Source organism: Balearica regulorum, chromosome 1, assembly GCF_011004875.1.
Source record: "Balearica regulorum gibbericeps isolate bBalReg1 chromosome 1, bBalReg1.pri, whole genome shotgun sequence".
Classification (NCBI taxonomy): Eukaryota; Metazoa; Chordata; class Aves; order Gruiformes; family Gruidae; genus Balearica; species Balearica regulorum.
The window spans coordinates 85,483,780-85,497,984 of NC_046184.1; the positions used below are offsets into that span (position 1 = coordinate 85,483,780).

A 14,205-nucleotide genomic window follows, 5' to 3' on the forward strand; every position below is an offset into this window, starting at 1 on the left:
ACTTCCCCTCGCCCCACCCCCCCACCATTTTCTTTCACAGAAATCTAAGTCTTGAAATACAATTCATGGACACAGTATTGTAATGGATTCATAAGATCATACAACAAGGGTTTGAAAGACTGTTAAAAGGCCTGGTAGAGACAGCCTAGGAAAGCAGATCTATGCAAAGTATAGGAGGTAGAAACTGGTGTAGCATTGTTCCAGAAAGCTGATGGAGAAAAGCTTCCTTTCTCTCTACATATATTAAAGGAGAGATGTTTTTCTAAGGGAGAAGAAATATTGGGCTGTCAGAGTACTCTTCAAACCATTATAAACAAGTTGAGTAAAATGTGCTGCATATAATACAGTATCTTAATAGAGGAATTACTACCTTTTGATCTTCACTGGTCTGTTCCATGTAGGAAGGCTTCTGGGCTCACACAAACAATCCCTGGCACAGGTCACAAATAAGCTCTCTTTTTTCACCCTAGATTATTGCTCCACTTGGCACTCTGAAGTATACTCCACATACAATGGAGGAAACCCACCACTGATTCTCTTGTGGCTGACTCCTATGCAACCAGTATTTTCCCTCAGTCCTGGATGAGTCTTTGTCAGCAGCAACTGTACACCAGTTGCTTCCAGTAGCATATTGCCTACTGGAAGTGCGCCCAGCCCATAGTGTGGTAAAAAGCTTTTCTGCAGGGTGCCTCTCACCTATGCAAGATCCAACTCTGTACTTCCTCTAGTTCATTCAGCAACTGTCTCTGGGTAATGGCTCTCTGTGGAAGCCCTAAAGGTTATGGACTTTGTAGGCCATCCTGGGAAGCTAAGGAATGTTCCAGCTCACCTTCAAGGGAGTCTTAGTCTCCAATACAAAGTCCAAAGACAGGCCTGGACTAGACTGCCCTCCATCAGGGAATCCATATTCTCCTAGAGAGTACTCACGTGTCTCTAAGTAAACAGAATAAACAGAAAAACCTTCCTTTTTGATGGAAGAACAGATGGGTTTCACACAGGAACTATAAAGATGTGTCTGCAAACACCACTTCAGCTTTCTGAAGGAAACTGCTGAGAGAAACTCAGAGAGGAAGGCAAGAAAAGAAGGATCAAAGGTTCCTTTGCAGTCCTCTCTGGGAGAAAGACATAAAATTCACACCCATATGTATGCAGAGGAAGCTCAAGGTAAGATGAGAGACACAGCACAGCAACATACACTTCAACCACAGGCACTGTTACCTCAGCAACAGGCGTAGATTTTCCTGTTTCTCGATCTGTTCATACTTCACAGAAAGTACCAGGTAGCCCAAGGACATGTCACTGGAGTAAAAGTTCTGGTGCTCCTGAAAACAGGAATCCAAAAATGCATTATTCCCAACACACTTCCCAGAGAAGTTTACCAGATTTTTTGCATACAACCTGTCACTCAAGATTAGCTAATTTTTTTTGTTAGCTAGCATTAGCATGCTTGAAGACATGCATATGCTATCTCCCAGCCCCCTTGGTGATCAATGCACGAGCATATCAGTCAAAGTTCATCCACTCTCAGTTCAGTTCTGCCTAAGCTGTCCATAATCAGGGCTCCTGAGAAGGAATAGGATGAGAACATTCAAGAAAACATTTTGAAGAAATTGAGTTTCTTGTAAATTAATTTGAATCTTTCATGGACTTTCCCTGTATCCACTCAGAATCTGAATGGATAAGTAGTGGTCTCCAGCGCATTCAACTGGATGTGGTCAGAGGAATTTTCTATGCAAACAGTAATGGCAGGATCATTATACCAAACCGTTGATCTCTAAGTGCACTCACATCTCAGGGAGGATGCAGTCAGAGCTCCAGGTAACTACTTTGCAGATGAGGGCTGTTCTCAGTAGTGCAACTAACACTGCTTGAGCTTTAATGGAGTGTGCCTCGAACAGACAGTCACTCAGTCAAACAATGAACTGTAATGCAAACATTTTTACAGGCTCTATTAGAAGCGTCTGTGGCCATAAGTTTCACCTCAGTATACATCCATGCTTCAATCACCTGGGTATACCAATATATATTTTATATATATAACATATGTATTGATATGGGTTTAAACTAAAAGAGGGTAGATTTAGATTAGACATTAGGAAAAAAATCTTTACTGTGAGGGTGGTGAGGCACTGGAACAGGTTGCCCAGAGAAGTTGTGGATGTCCCATCTCTGGAGATGTTTAAGGCCAGGTTGGATGAGGCTTTGAGCAACCTGGTCTGGTGGAGGGGATCCCTGCCCATGGCAGGGGGGTTGGAACTAGATGATCTTTAAGGTCCCTTCCAAACCAGACCAGCCTATGATTCTATGATATATATAACCTCTAACCTCAAAACGTTAAAGCCTTTTGACAAGGGATGTGAACTGAAACTTTTAGCACCATGACAATACTATATAGATGGAATCATCCAGAAATGCATAGATCGTTCTCATCTTCCTAGTGGAAAACCATTTTATGGCCAGTTATTGGAGCTGGCTGCTACAAAAACTCTAACTAAACAAAGAGCTGAGACTGAACTCATGCTTTCAGCAAACAGTCCAAAATTATTGGGTTTGAGGTCTAAGCAGGACAGACAGACCAATGAGAATGTCATGCAGGGGATCCAATTCTCTCTTGCTGCTAATGAGAACTTCTGTCGAAAGGGGCAGTAGTACATTCCAGTATTTAGCCTCCAACCCAGGAGAATATAGTGAGATTGGTATGGTACTTCTGAGCTAGCAATGATGGAAGTTGAGGTAAGACTCTTTCTCAGCAAAGCAAAATAATAATAAATAAAATAAAACAAAGAATTCCCAAACCAAAAGCATCTCAGCTACCCCACAGCAGGCAGAATTATGAGTGCCTCCTTATGCACCTTATTATCAGTGCCTCCTTGGGACCATGAAAATCAGCAGAAAATCATACAGCAATCTGCTGATGGTGGAATCGGGAATGTGTCCACAGAGATACTCAGTGCAGAACAGTTTAGACAACAGACAAAAATCAGGGCTTTCTTTTGGTATTCTTTGTAGACAAATCTTGGGATTTTCCAAATCCCACATCACGTACCTCAAGATATCCATCTGGATTTCCACTTGTGTTTCTGTTGGAAAAAGCAACTCTGTCCACTCACTGGGAAAAGTCAGACACTCCCAGGAGATAAAATGCACACACTTTAATAGGGAGCTTGATTCCGAAATTCCACTTGTCAACTGTTTCGCAGAGAAGAGGTACAAACTGCTATCTTGTTTGTTGATACATTTTCTAATGATAGTGTTGCCCATCACCACCTTACTTGAAAGACATAATCAAAGTACTCTGCATACATTTTAGTGTGTGCAGATTCTTTTCTGACGTACACCAGTGGCTTTATACTGCTTGGTTGTAGAAGTGATCTCCTCAGCCTAAATTCAAAGTGTTTGTCATGGTCAAATTAAATGGAGGAGAGAGATAAAATGTTATGCCCCTGCAAACAATGAATGGGCTTTTCTACCACCAGAATAGCAGTCATCTCAAATCAAAGACAGAATCACTTGCAACCTAAGAAGATGGCCAGGGAGCATGAAGTCAGTAACCAGGATTGCAAGACTCAGAGGGAGCATCACAGGAAGCACTGTATAACTGCATCCTTGTGCATGACACAAACGTGCTATGCACTGGGACAGTAAGTTAAATGTTCAGTTGTACAGTCACAACTTCCACGATTTGGAATGTGTTCCGTGAAAGGAATACTCTGGATACAATTGATTAATAATAAAGACTGAAGGGGAGCAAAGTGTGTAATTTGATCAGAGAGTTGCTAGTCTAAGAGTTCCTTCCTCAACCTTTTGCCTAGAAAATACAGAAGGTCTGTTCTGTCTCTGGTGGATTGCAACCTCTCTCACAACACCAGTAAGATTGTCTTTTGCTGTGGAAAAACTCTAAACAATTTTTTGTATTAGTCATAGTTCTGACTCACTGTGAAAAAGATACATCTAGTGAAATACTCTGATATCTATGTGGATGTAGGCATCTTGAAGTCAGACATAAACCAATCCTCTCTTTGGAAAAAAAAACAAACAAACAAACAAAACAACTAAGACTACAGTCACTACCCTGAACCTAGATGTGAAGATGAAGCTATTGAACTACTTCGAGTATTAGAGAAATCATTGTCCTTACTTCCCCTCTGAAACAGAAAAAACCCAACACCCAAAACTGCCCTGCTACTGACTTATGGGGAGAAGTTTCATGGGTTCTAGTGCTAGCATGATCTACCTTCTGCTGAAGCAGACTGAACAAGTGGGTCCTGAAAAAGGTAAGGTATAAGTAAAGAACAGCAAACAGGAAAACAGAATAACGTTGCCTCTAGCTGCAGCGTTCAACTCACAGAACTTGTGTGATCTGTCACACAAGTCCATGGCAGTGACTGAACTTATCTTTATGTGGGAAGAAAAGATCAAATCAAAGGAGGCCACGAAGGCTGAGAGGACAGTTGATTTCTCCTCACCATGACTTTCAGGATACTAACAGATTTTTAGGATGTGAACAAGAATTAGGTGCATTGTGACCAAGGGCAGCAGGACAGAGCTACTGAGGAATACAGATTCAAGGAGCAACACAAGAGCATGTTCAATGGTCAGTTGAAGTCTAGAATCAAAGTAGTCCATAAACCAAAGAAGGTATATGCTAGGGTGGAAGCCCAAGACCAGCTGTTACGGAAAAAAGATGGCATAATGTCAACAAAAGTCAGGACTAAAAGGCAGAACAGAGGAATAGGACCTAAGGCCTGAGGTTAGCTGCAGCCAAAAGTAACACTGAGCTGCAAAGACCAGAAAACAGGACATCTTTTGATGAGACTTCTAAGCCAGACTCCAGAAGGTCTGACACATTGGGATCTCAGTTGCTTTGGAGGCTGGGCAGAGCTGCACAAAGGGGTGCAATCTTCACAGAGGAACAAGCACTAGAATTAGTGGAGGTCTTAAAACAATTGAATTTTTGTCAAAGCTACTCCAGCTGCCTAGCTTGATCCTGAATGTAAGTCTGGGTTTTAAATTGAGATCTGAGTAATCATGTGTATGAACAAGACTATAATTTCCTCCTGATGACTTTTCCACTGTGATTTTCTTTCTCTGTTAAAACACATAGGCAACAGAAGGCAGATTCAGAGTCCTTCAAAATACAACAGCATTTATCGTTAGCTGTCCTGAAGTTAGAGATGAACCATCAAAAGGCTTTATGGTTAATATGAAGAAGGTGACAAGATACCCTGGAGCCAAGATGACCTACGTATAGGTACAAATTTATTCAGCCATAGAAGCAGTTTCCATAACATTTAAGGCAGCTTGAAAGTAAGTTCCACATCTCAGATCTCTGTAAAAGCAACTAAGTATCTTGCATGGGGCCAACGAAAAAGACTAACATAATACACAAGAAGTGCTGACAGTTTGCCTGAGAAGTTATAAAGCTATTAAGATATCTACCATGTTCTTAGCTACCTTGGTTCTTTTTGATGAAATAGAATTATTTTTTACTACTCAGTAGCAGCAATTGCACCAAAGATGAACAAACCAGGCAAAAGTAAAAGATGTCTTCCCCATGGGACCTGGTATGTTTCACGAGTTATTTCAGCAATAGGAGCACAGGAAGCCAGAGAACACTAAAAGACCTTTACAGGATTCAAAATGGGTTCATTAGCCCATTATCTTCCTTTAAGACAACTGAAAATAAGAAAAAACCCAAACAATTAACTTTGAAAAAACTTGGCAACTTCCGGTCACCTGGTAAAATACTGGGATGATTTCATCCCTGAAGAAGGAAGAAAAGCAGGTGGCCAAATGATTATATGATCACCTACAGGAAGATAATGGTATCTGAACAACCAAACCTATTAATAGTGATAGGTAACTAATAAACTTACAGTACTGAGCAGGCAGCATCATTATTCCAGCAAGCCTTCTTTTTGTAAAGGTGTAAGGTGTTTGCCAGTCAGATGACAACAAGGACCTACAAGCTACTGCCATTGTTGGCAACTGCAGAACACGGAACCACTAAGGCTAGGCTGGTCCTGAAATAATACCCAATAAGGTTGTTTCCTTGCAGGCCCTCCCTGCTTCTCTTCTTGGAGAAAACTTAAATAAATAAATATTTTGAGCTGATGTCAGCTTGTCATGACAGGAAAACAGTAACAAGATCCAAAACACATGTATTTGCATACCAGAGGAAAACGATCCTAAATATGAGAAGACCTGCAGTCTCAGCAAGTCAGAGAACAAGTTTACTAGAATGATAGACTTGTAGAAATTAAATAAAATTAGAGAGACTTTAAAATAACAAAAGTGATCATTGCAATTATATTTAATAATAAAAATGTTCTTTGACTGCTTCAAATAGTTTCTACCTCTTTGTCCTAGGTTAAGCTAAAATTTCACACTAATAACTTAAAACACAGTTCTTTCCACTGAGAGGACTCCAGAGTCAGTTCTGCAACAGGTCACAGCACTGCAGCAACACCACTTTAACTCACACAAAGAAAGGAGAGCATAATAGAGAAATATATGACCACATATGAATATACAGCAAGAAAGCTTCTCTCATCAGCACTGCCAGTTTCAAGTGCTTGTGAAATTGCACCGTAAAATTCTTTGAATGGCATTTCCAATGTATACCTTTATTAAATCCTTCCTGGCTTCAGGCTACTTCTCTCTTACTTCTTCAAGTCTTGAAAAACAATGTAGACATTTAATAATTCCTTGAGTATAAGAAATACAGTTTTACAGTCTTCTTCCTACCAGCAAAATGAATCTTACTGTGTAATCGTCATATAAAATATAGACCATGAAACAAAGAAAAGGAACTCAGCTATGGCTTGTACATCCCAGCACTTTTTCTGTGGTTGTTTCATAGGATGTGCTAGAAAGTGTTCTGCAAAAAGCGTGAAAAGAATTAGCCAAGTTAGAGTGACCTGATATATGCACAGTCACAACACAGACATGCATATTAAGTTTGTAATAGCACACTGTTGTGGTTTTACCCCAGCTGGCAGCTGAGCACCACACAGCTGCTCGCTCACTCCCCCCCCATTGGGATGGGGGAAAGATTTGGAAAAGTTAAAGTAAGAAAAATCGTGGGTTGAGATAAAGACAGTTTAATAGGTAAAGCAAAAGCCATGTGCACAAGCAAAGCAAAGCAAGGAATTCATTCACCACTTCGCATGGGCAGGCAGGTGTTCAGCCATCTCCAGGAAAGCAGGGCTCTGTCCCGCGTAATGGTTACTTGGGAAGACAAATGCCATCACTCCTAACGCCGCCGCCCCCCCCCCCCCCCCCTTCCCCCAAGCTCCTTATAAACTGAGCATGATGTCATATGGTATGGAATATCCCTTTGGTCAGTTTGGGTCACCTGTCCTGTCCATGTCCCCTCCCAACTTCTTGTCCAGCCCCAGCCATCCCGCTGGCAGGGCAGTGCGAGAAGCAGAAAAGGCCTTGGCTCTGTGTAAGCACTGCTCAACAATAGGTCCATAGAACAAAAACATCCCTATATTATCAATGCTGTCTCCAGCACAAATCCAAAACATATCCCCATACTAGGTACTATGAAGAAAATTAACCCTCTCAGCTGAAACCAGGACACACACATACTCTAATCTCCCATCTTGCTTAAAGGATATTCCCTAAACCACTGGCTATGCCTCTCCCATCACATGATGCTTACAGACTCTTCTTCAGCTAAGAATTATTCACAGTTATTCAAAGCATGTAAAACACCTTTTTTTACCTTTCTGAAATTACCTTCCCATATTATCAGCAAGGAAAGGACCCAATCCACACAGCATCAAAATCACTGGTCTCTCTTAATTTTGAACTGAAGAAATACTCTCCTCGTGGAAAAGCTCTGACCTCTCTCCTTACCTAAGCCTTTAAGCCATGGGTAAAGTTTTCTACCTATGGGTAGAGTTTCCTGTGACACAAGTCCTGTGCACCTTGTTCTTTTCTGACACTGGCTTGCTCAAAAATATGCATGTTTAATGGAACATAGACATGTATTCATGTCAATTAAGACAAAGAAAAAAAATACTGAATGCTGTAGAAAAGGAAGAACATAGGCGAGAGGAAGTTTTCTGTAGTACTGAAGCACTGATGGTTGGGCACTTTGCAAATATATAGAGTCCAATGGTATCGGAATTCCTGGATCTCACTTGGAAGGAACAATGATGATATGGCCCTGCTTGAGCCAAGGTATGGACAAGATGAGCTGCAGAGATCCCTTCCAACCTCAACCATTCTGTGATTCTGTGATATCAGGTCAGCATCCAACAATCGGACTGAAGAAATCATATCCCAGTTTGCCTCTGGTCCTAGCTGGCTCTGGAATCCTTCAAGCACAACCCTAAATTTACCATAACAGAAAAATAATTACAGTTGGCATACTGAAGGCTTCCAGAATGTCACAGGATAGATGTCCATTGGACAGCAGATCTGTCAGTCTAGAGAGGAAGCCTCCAGGAAGGGTACTTTACATTTAAATTATATTAATATTGGTTTCTAGTGTTGCATACTACACAAGATCATTCAGACAAGTCCAACTACTACAGAACAGGTCCCCCGCACTGCACAAAGCTCCACCTCTTCCTGGTCTTGAACTTATTAAGCAGTTGCAGAGGGAGACCACTGAATAAGAGGCAGCGTAAGTATATCTGTCAGGCTTTCTTATCTCTGTGTGCCATGAAATGAATCTCAGAAAATATCATGGGCTTGTTCTCACTTGTTCTTGATGGTTAATATCATCCTGAGGTCCAGTCTGGGAATCAAGCAACTCCCTAAACAGGCCAACCCAAATGGACCTTAATGGCCAGCCAACAAACATCCACTTAATGAAGTCAAGCTTTCTCTCCCTGTCAGACTGAAATTTTTTAAGTCAGGCAACACTTAGCACCAAACTTACTCAAATCAAACAACTATAAAACACATATTGTCCAGTTTCTTCATACGCATTCTGTGGTGACCATACTTGCCACTTATCTACACCAAGGAAAACAGACCGCTTTTCTTTCTGCTGAGGGGCTTGCACTGTCAATGCTGAAGTACCCTCTAAAATAATAATACTATCTCCATTTCCAATATTATTACACTTTTTTTCCTTTTGTCATCCCAAAGTTGGTACCTGCCCAGGCCCCAGAAGAGCTTCTTAACCAAATATATGCATTTCCTGTGCAAACCTTTCTCTTCTGTTAATGTACAGGATGCTGCACACAAGGGGACAGAACCAACCTAACACACTACTAGCCATACCCTAGTATGTACCTTATTTACATTAGTTCAAGGCATCATGAGGAATTGAAATGGAGTGGCTGTGCAGTTATTTCTAAATCCTTCAGGAAAAGCCTGAGATACATTTCAGCCCTGAGGCTTTGTGGGCAGAGAAGGCTCTGAAGATCATCCTTACCTTCCCCAGAAAATGTTTGCGGTACAGCTTGGCTGTAGGGTCACTCTCCAGTTTCACTTTACCACTCAAGGGAAAGGGTATGTCAGGCAGAGTTGGACTCAAGCTGGAGAGGTTGTGGCTGGTCCCTTCAATCCAGTAGCCCCCAAACTGGGGTAAGATAATGAGAGGATATGGCCACCCTTTCTGTAATACCTATTCAGAAGGACACAGAGCATGAAAGCTGAAAGGCCAATGAGCTGAAAGGCCAATAAGCTGAAAGGCCAAAAAAGTCCAAGGAAAAACAGAGGACAGCAGTACTAACTCACCTCGTGGATGCTGGGGTAAGGAATATACTCCTCTTCTGTCTGAAATCAGAAGACACCGTTAGCAAAAATGCATGGCATCACTTAAAGCGTTATGCTCTCATGATGGCACAAGCTGTGCCCTCAGCTTCCACTCTGCCCTAGTCCAGCTTTAGAGTGTTAATTCAGGATTTAAAGTCAGACTCCACTTCCCAGGTCTCAGCATTATAATATAGAACTTTAAGAACAATAAATTTAGGAGTCAGATTTCACCCACCTTCCTCCTTGAAACTACACTGAATACAGGCATACAAAATGAGGAGGTAGTCAAACTGAATGCGGTTAGAAGTGAAAGCCTCTCTCCTTTCCTTCCACACAGTTAGACAGCTGCAGACAGAGATGACAGTAGGGATGGTAGAAAAAGTACTGTATTTACTATCTCTATAGCTAGACCTGTTGTATACAGCTGAGCAGCACTGAGGCATGACTGCAAGAATAGGAGGAATATCTGAGCCACTTTATGCCAGTTGGATGCCTCTTCCATCACCACAAAGATCACTGACTATCTCTGTCAAAATTGAGCTGTATCAATTCTCTATGTGGCTTTTTTTTTTAAAGTCATTCCAAGATTGAATTCAAGGTCAAGCTTGATTTTAAGGTCATTGTGCCTGAGCTGAGACTGAAAGAATGGAGAGGAAGAGTTGAGAATTTAAAGATGGGAATCTGTTCTTATTGGTCCAGTATTGAGGGAAGCAGACCAGCTTTCTAGTAGCATCTATGGGTCCTCTAGCAGACTACTGAAATAAATGCAATGTGATTTCATAAATATTATTAAAGCTCTTAAATTGAACAACATTTAAGAAATCATTTAGTCAAAATTAAGATTATTAATAATATTGAATGCTTATTGGAACCACTTAAATTTGAAAAATAGAAGTATTGATTCTGTTTCAGCTACATAGTTTTACCCTCTTGTGCAGCAACTTAAAAAAATAAATAAAAAAGATAAGCATATATGTGTTCTTGAGCTGTTTGTAGACTCCCTGTTCACTCCAAGATGAAAATTCACTGCAAGCCAGGTCAGTTATTATCTGCCATTCTCAGAAACTTAGGAGGCAACAACAGCTTGGCCTGACCTTGAGAGGAGCTGGAAGGGAACATCTTTGTTCATCCAGACGACTGCCCTGGAAACAGAAAGTCACAGACAGTGAATCCTATGTTTTAGCATGTCTGTTTCAATTACCCTCTGTGTCCTTTTCCATATCCCCAATATGCATATTCTGTCTCTCTCTGTAATCTTCTATTTTATGCAAGTTTGGAAGTTTGGAATAAACAGGGGTAAAGCTAAAACTTGGCCAGTCCCTCAGCTTGGCATTAAAACTGAAAAGCTCCACACACACACCTTACATCTCTTAAAAAGCAGAAAGCTGGCAGAAATCAAAAGCAGTCTCCCAAACTAATTTTCTTATTTAGCTCTCTAATCTCTTCTAACTACTTTCTATCCCAAGGAATAAAAAAAAGGAAAAGGTAAAGACAAAATGCAAAAGAACAGTATTTCAGACCATTCACCTCTGTTTACTCTTCCCTCTCCCTTGAAGACATTGTCAGGCACAGGATTGAGAACCTCCGAGTAGGGTTAAGAGAAGTAACAAACACTTGTTTTGAGGATTAGGGCTAGGCAAGAAGACTTTTAAGCAGCTTATGTGCCTTGCTTCCATCCACATAAGGGAACAAATCTGTCTCCTGGAGGTAAGAGAAAATCATCCATACATCTCTCCATCCATACATCTGACTAGTGCAACATACTCCTGCAGGCAGCAAGGAGCCACATAGCAAAACCCTGCACATCTGCTTTCCTAGGCACCATTACTGTGAGGTGGGTTGGAATGGCAGGGCAAAAAATTACTTGATGCCTAGTTTTCCTCCCGAATCGGCAGCTGGCAGACTTGATTCTCTTTCTTAAGGCTATTCCATCCTCTGCCTTCTCACCATGGCAAGCCTAGCTCACTTCCACCACACTGCTCCAGCAGAGGCACACAGGAACAGGAAAATTTTAGTGAGGACAGCCCCAACATGGACTGAGCAGAGGCCCAGAACAAAAGAAGCGAAAAAGATATGGGGGCCAACAGGCTCCCATAAAATGCTACCCATAGTCCCAGTGGGCATCAATACAGACAGAAGAGTAAGAGGCAAAATTTGCATTGTCAGATAGGAAGCTGAAGACCAGGATTTAAGTTGTAGCTTTCTCTTATACACAATACACGAGTACTCAACTACTGCCACCTAAATCTTGTAACTCTCATACCGGAACATAATGCTGACACTACATTTTTATACACCATCAGTGACTGCTTAATGGAGTGGCTAATCAGGGATTCCAGATAGGGTAACCAGCTCCTGACTTTGTTCTGAAAATAAGCAGGATCTGATTTATAACAGCTATGGCTATGCAAGTATTCTACAGTGGAACTAGCTTATAAACTGGTATCTGGTAGAAATATGTACATCTGAGTGGAGCTCTACAATGGAAATGTAAGAGACTCAAGAACAAAAGTTTGGGGCCAATGCTCCAGCCATATAGGGTGAAAAAACTGCTAGTATAGCAACTACATTAACACTGAGCAACAGCAACATTAGATTGAGGATTAATAATGATCAGGATGATCCTTGCAGGAGCAACAAAAGAAAAAAAAAGAAAGAAAGAAAAGACATTCATTACACCTAAAAAATGAGGTCATAGAAAAATGAGAAAGCTTATTAAAAGAACCTAAAAATTAACCATAAGAAAAGCTAAACCTTCATGAAATGAGGAGGAGCCAGACCTTGAGCTCACAGCAAATGCGTAACACCTTCAAAAAATTCTTAAAAACACCAGAAGCCATATGGCTAAACAGCCATATGGCTAAACTCCAGGGTAAGGGAGACTAGTAGTAGATGCATGAGGGCATTCTTCGTAAGTCTGAAGTCGAGTTCAAACACAAAAAATAGCAGTAAAACTAAATTTTAGTTGGTTAAATATAGAAATACAGTAAAAGCAAGTGAGGAACAATCTGCAGATAACATAAAAACAGAAAAAAAATATTTTCCTTAACTATATTAGGAGAAAGAAGCTTGCCAAAATGTGTACAGGGTGACACAGGATCAAAGTATAAAAACTGAGCTTAGAGAGAGTTACTACCCCCAGGATTTTTTTTTTTTTTTAACTTTGCATTTTCAACAGAGGAGCCTGAACAAATACGAGCTTTGAACTATTCTTCACAGGGAAACATCAGAAGACCTGATTCAAATTGCAGTGTCAGTAGGCAGCACTGACAAAACAAACAAATTACCAGGACATGGTGGGTTGTGAAATTAAGATGGAACAGAGGCTGAAAAGTGATCGTTACCTTTTGCAGAGGCAGTAGTAACCATTTTGCATTTGGGGAAGTCATAAAGCTGAGAAAGCAGAGTGCATGAAATCTAAGTGCAAATGGATGTTCTATTGATATGACCGAGAGTTTCACTTGTCAACCTAGTGTGTCGGGGCTCATGAGGAAGGCTAGGTTCTGAAACAGAGGTCTCGGGAACAGTTCTTTGGGGCAAGAAAGTCCTATGCTCTATCTAAATAGGATTGAAACTGGAGACACATGCAGGTAGAAAGCAGCCCCAGCCTTCTGGAACAAACTGTGGAAAGTACCGAGACAAACTTGCTACGCACTGGGGGATTTCTGCGTAACGAAACGGAGGTTGGGAAATTGCAATTTTGTAAGATCTCCCTCCCCTTCACTGGCATTTTCGGCAGATCTGATAACTGCAAAAAGTTTCCAGTTTCAAAGGAGGTCCTGGTAGAAGACCAGTATCTCAGGGAGGCCTGAGAGAAAACTTCCTGAGCTGCTGTAAAGGAGCTTCTGCTTGTATCAGAGCCTCTACAGAGAATGAAGGAACATGCCAGCACATTCCATGACTCTGCACTGTTAAAGGGGCTCTTGGTTGCCTGGGAGCAGAAGATGTAGGCCTAAATCTACCAACCCTTCCTCTAGAGTGAAGCTTAAGATACTGGCAAAGATCTAATGCAGCCCTGGGCCACATAGTTCCACAGTAACCAGGACCGTAGGGAACTTACAGCGTAAGTTGTTGAAGTGTCAAAGCAAGGGTAGACCAAGTGGTTGATGATCACTGTCATTCTTCAGACGGGAGAAGCATAAACTATAGCAGTCTCAGCCACCTGTTGAGACACCCTTCTGGTTTGGTCCGGTTTGGTTTGCAGCACTGCCTTTAAGGAAAGACTTTCCCTCACTGTCCCCCCAGGTAGCTTACTGGAGACAGCATCAGTCTGGGAATCTGATATTCCCAGGGTCTTGTACAGGTGAAACAACTGGCCTATGCAGGATGAAAGAATGGAAGGCACAGAAAAAGCTGTCCAGACCCACAGTAGGGTCCAACATGGCATAACAATGTGACGGTAACACATGTTTTTTATGGGGAAAGAGCAGTGCCTTGAGAGGACTAGTTCAAAACGGATGACTTAGATATAAAAGGGGACAC

The 14,205-nt window shown here is 41.4% G+C and overlaps 1 protein-coding gene across 8 annotated transcripts in view; it reads right to left on the reverse strand.

Annotated features, from left to right (window-relative positions):
• Window positions 1-14,205, reverse strand: part of LOC104638357 (rap1 GTPase-activating protein 1) — a 53,122-nt gene that overhangs the window by 28,641 nt on the left and 10,276 nt on the right. For 7 of the 8 annotated variants that reach the window (XR_012837181.1, XR_012837187.1, XR_012837182.1 and 4 more), the window contains exons 4-7: window positions 10,818-10,865; window positions 9,706-9,744; window positions 9,401-9,592; window positions 1,219-1,322 (exon numbers count right to left, since the gene is read on the reverse strand). Coding sequence is in view for 5 of the 8 variants with exons in the window: in XM_075762931.1 (XP_075619046.1) it covers window positions 1,219-1,322; window positions 9,401-9,592; window positions 9,706-9,744; window positions 10,818-10,865 (383 nt within the window). In the remaining 3 variants the exon portion in view is untranslated. The remainder of the gene's footprint in view (window positions 1-1,218; window positions 1,323-9,400; window positions 9,593-9,705; window positions 9,745-10,817; window positions 10,866-14,205) is intronic. The other variant, XM_075762965.1, reaches the window with a different exon arrangement.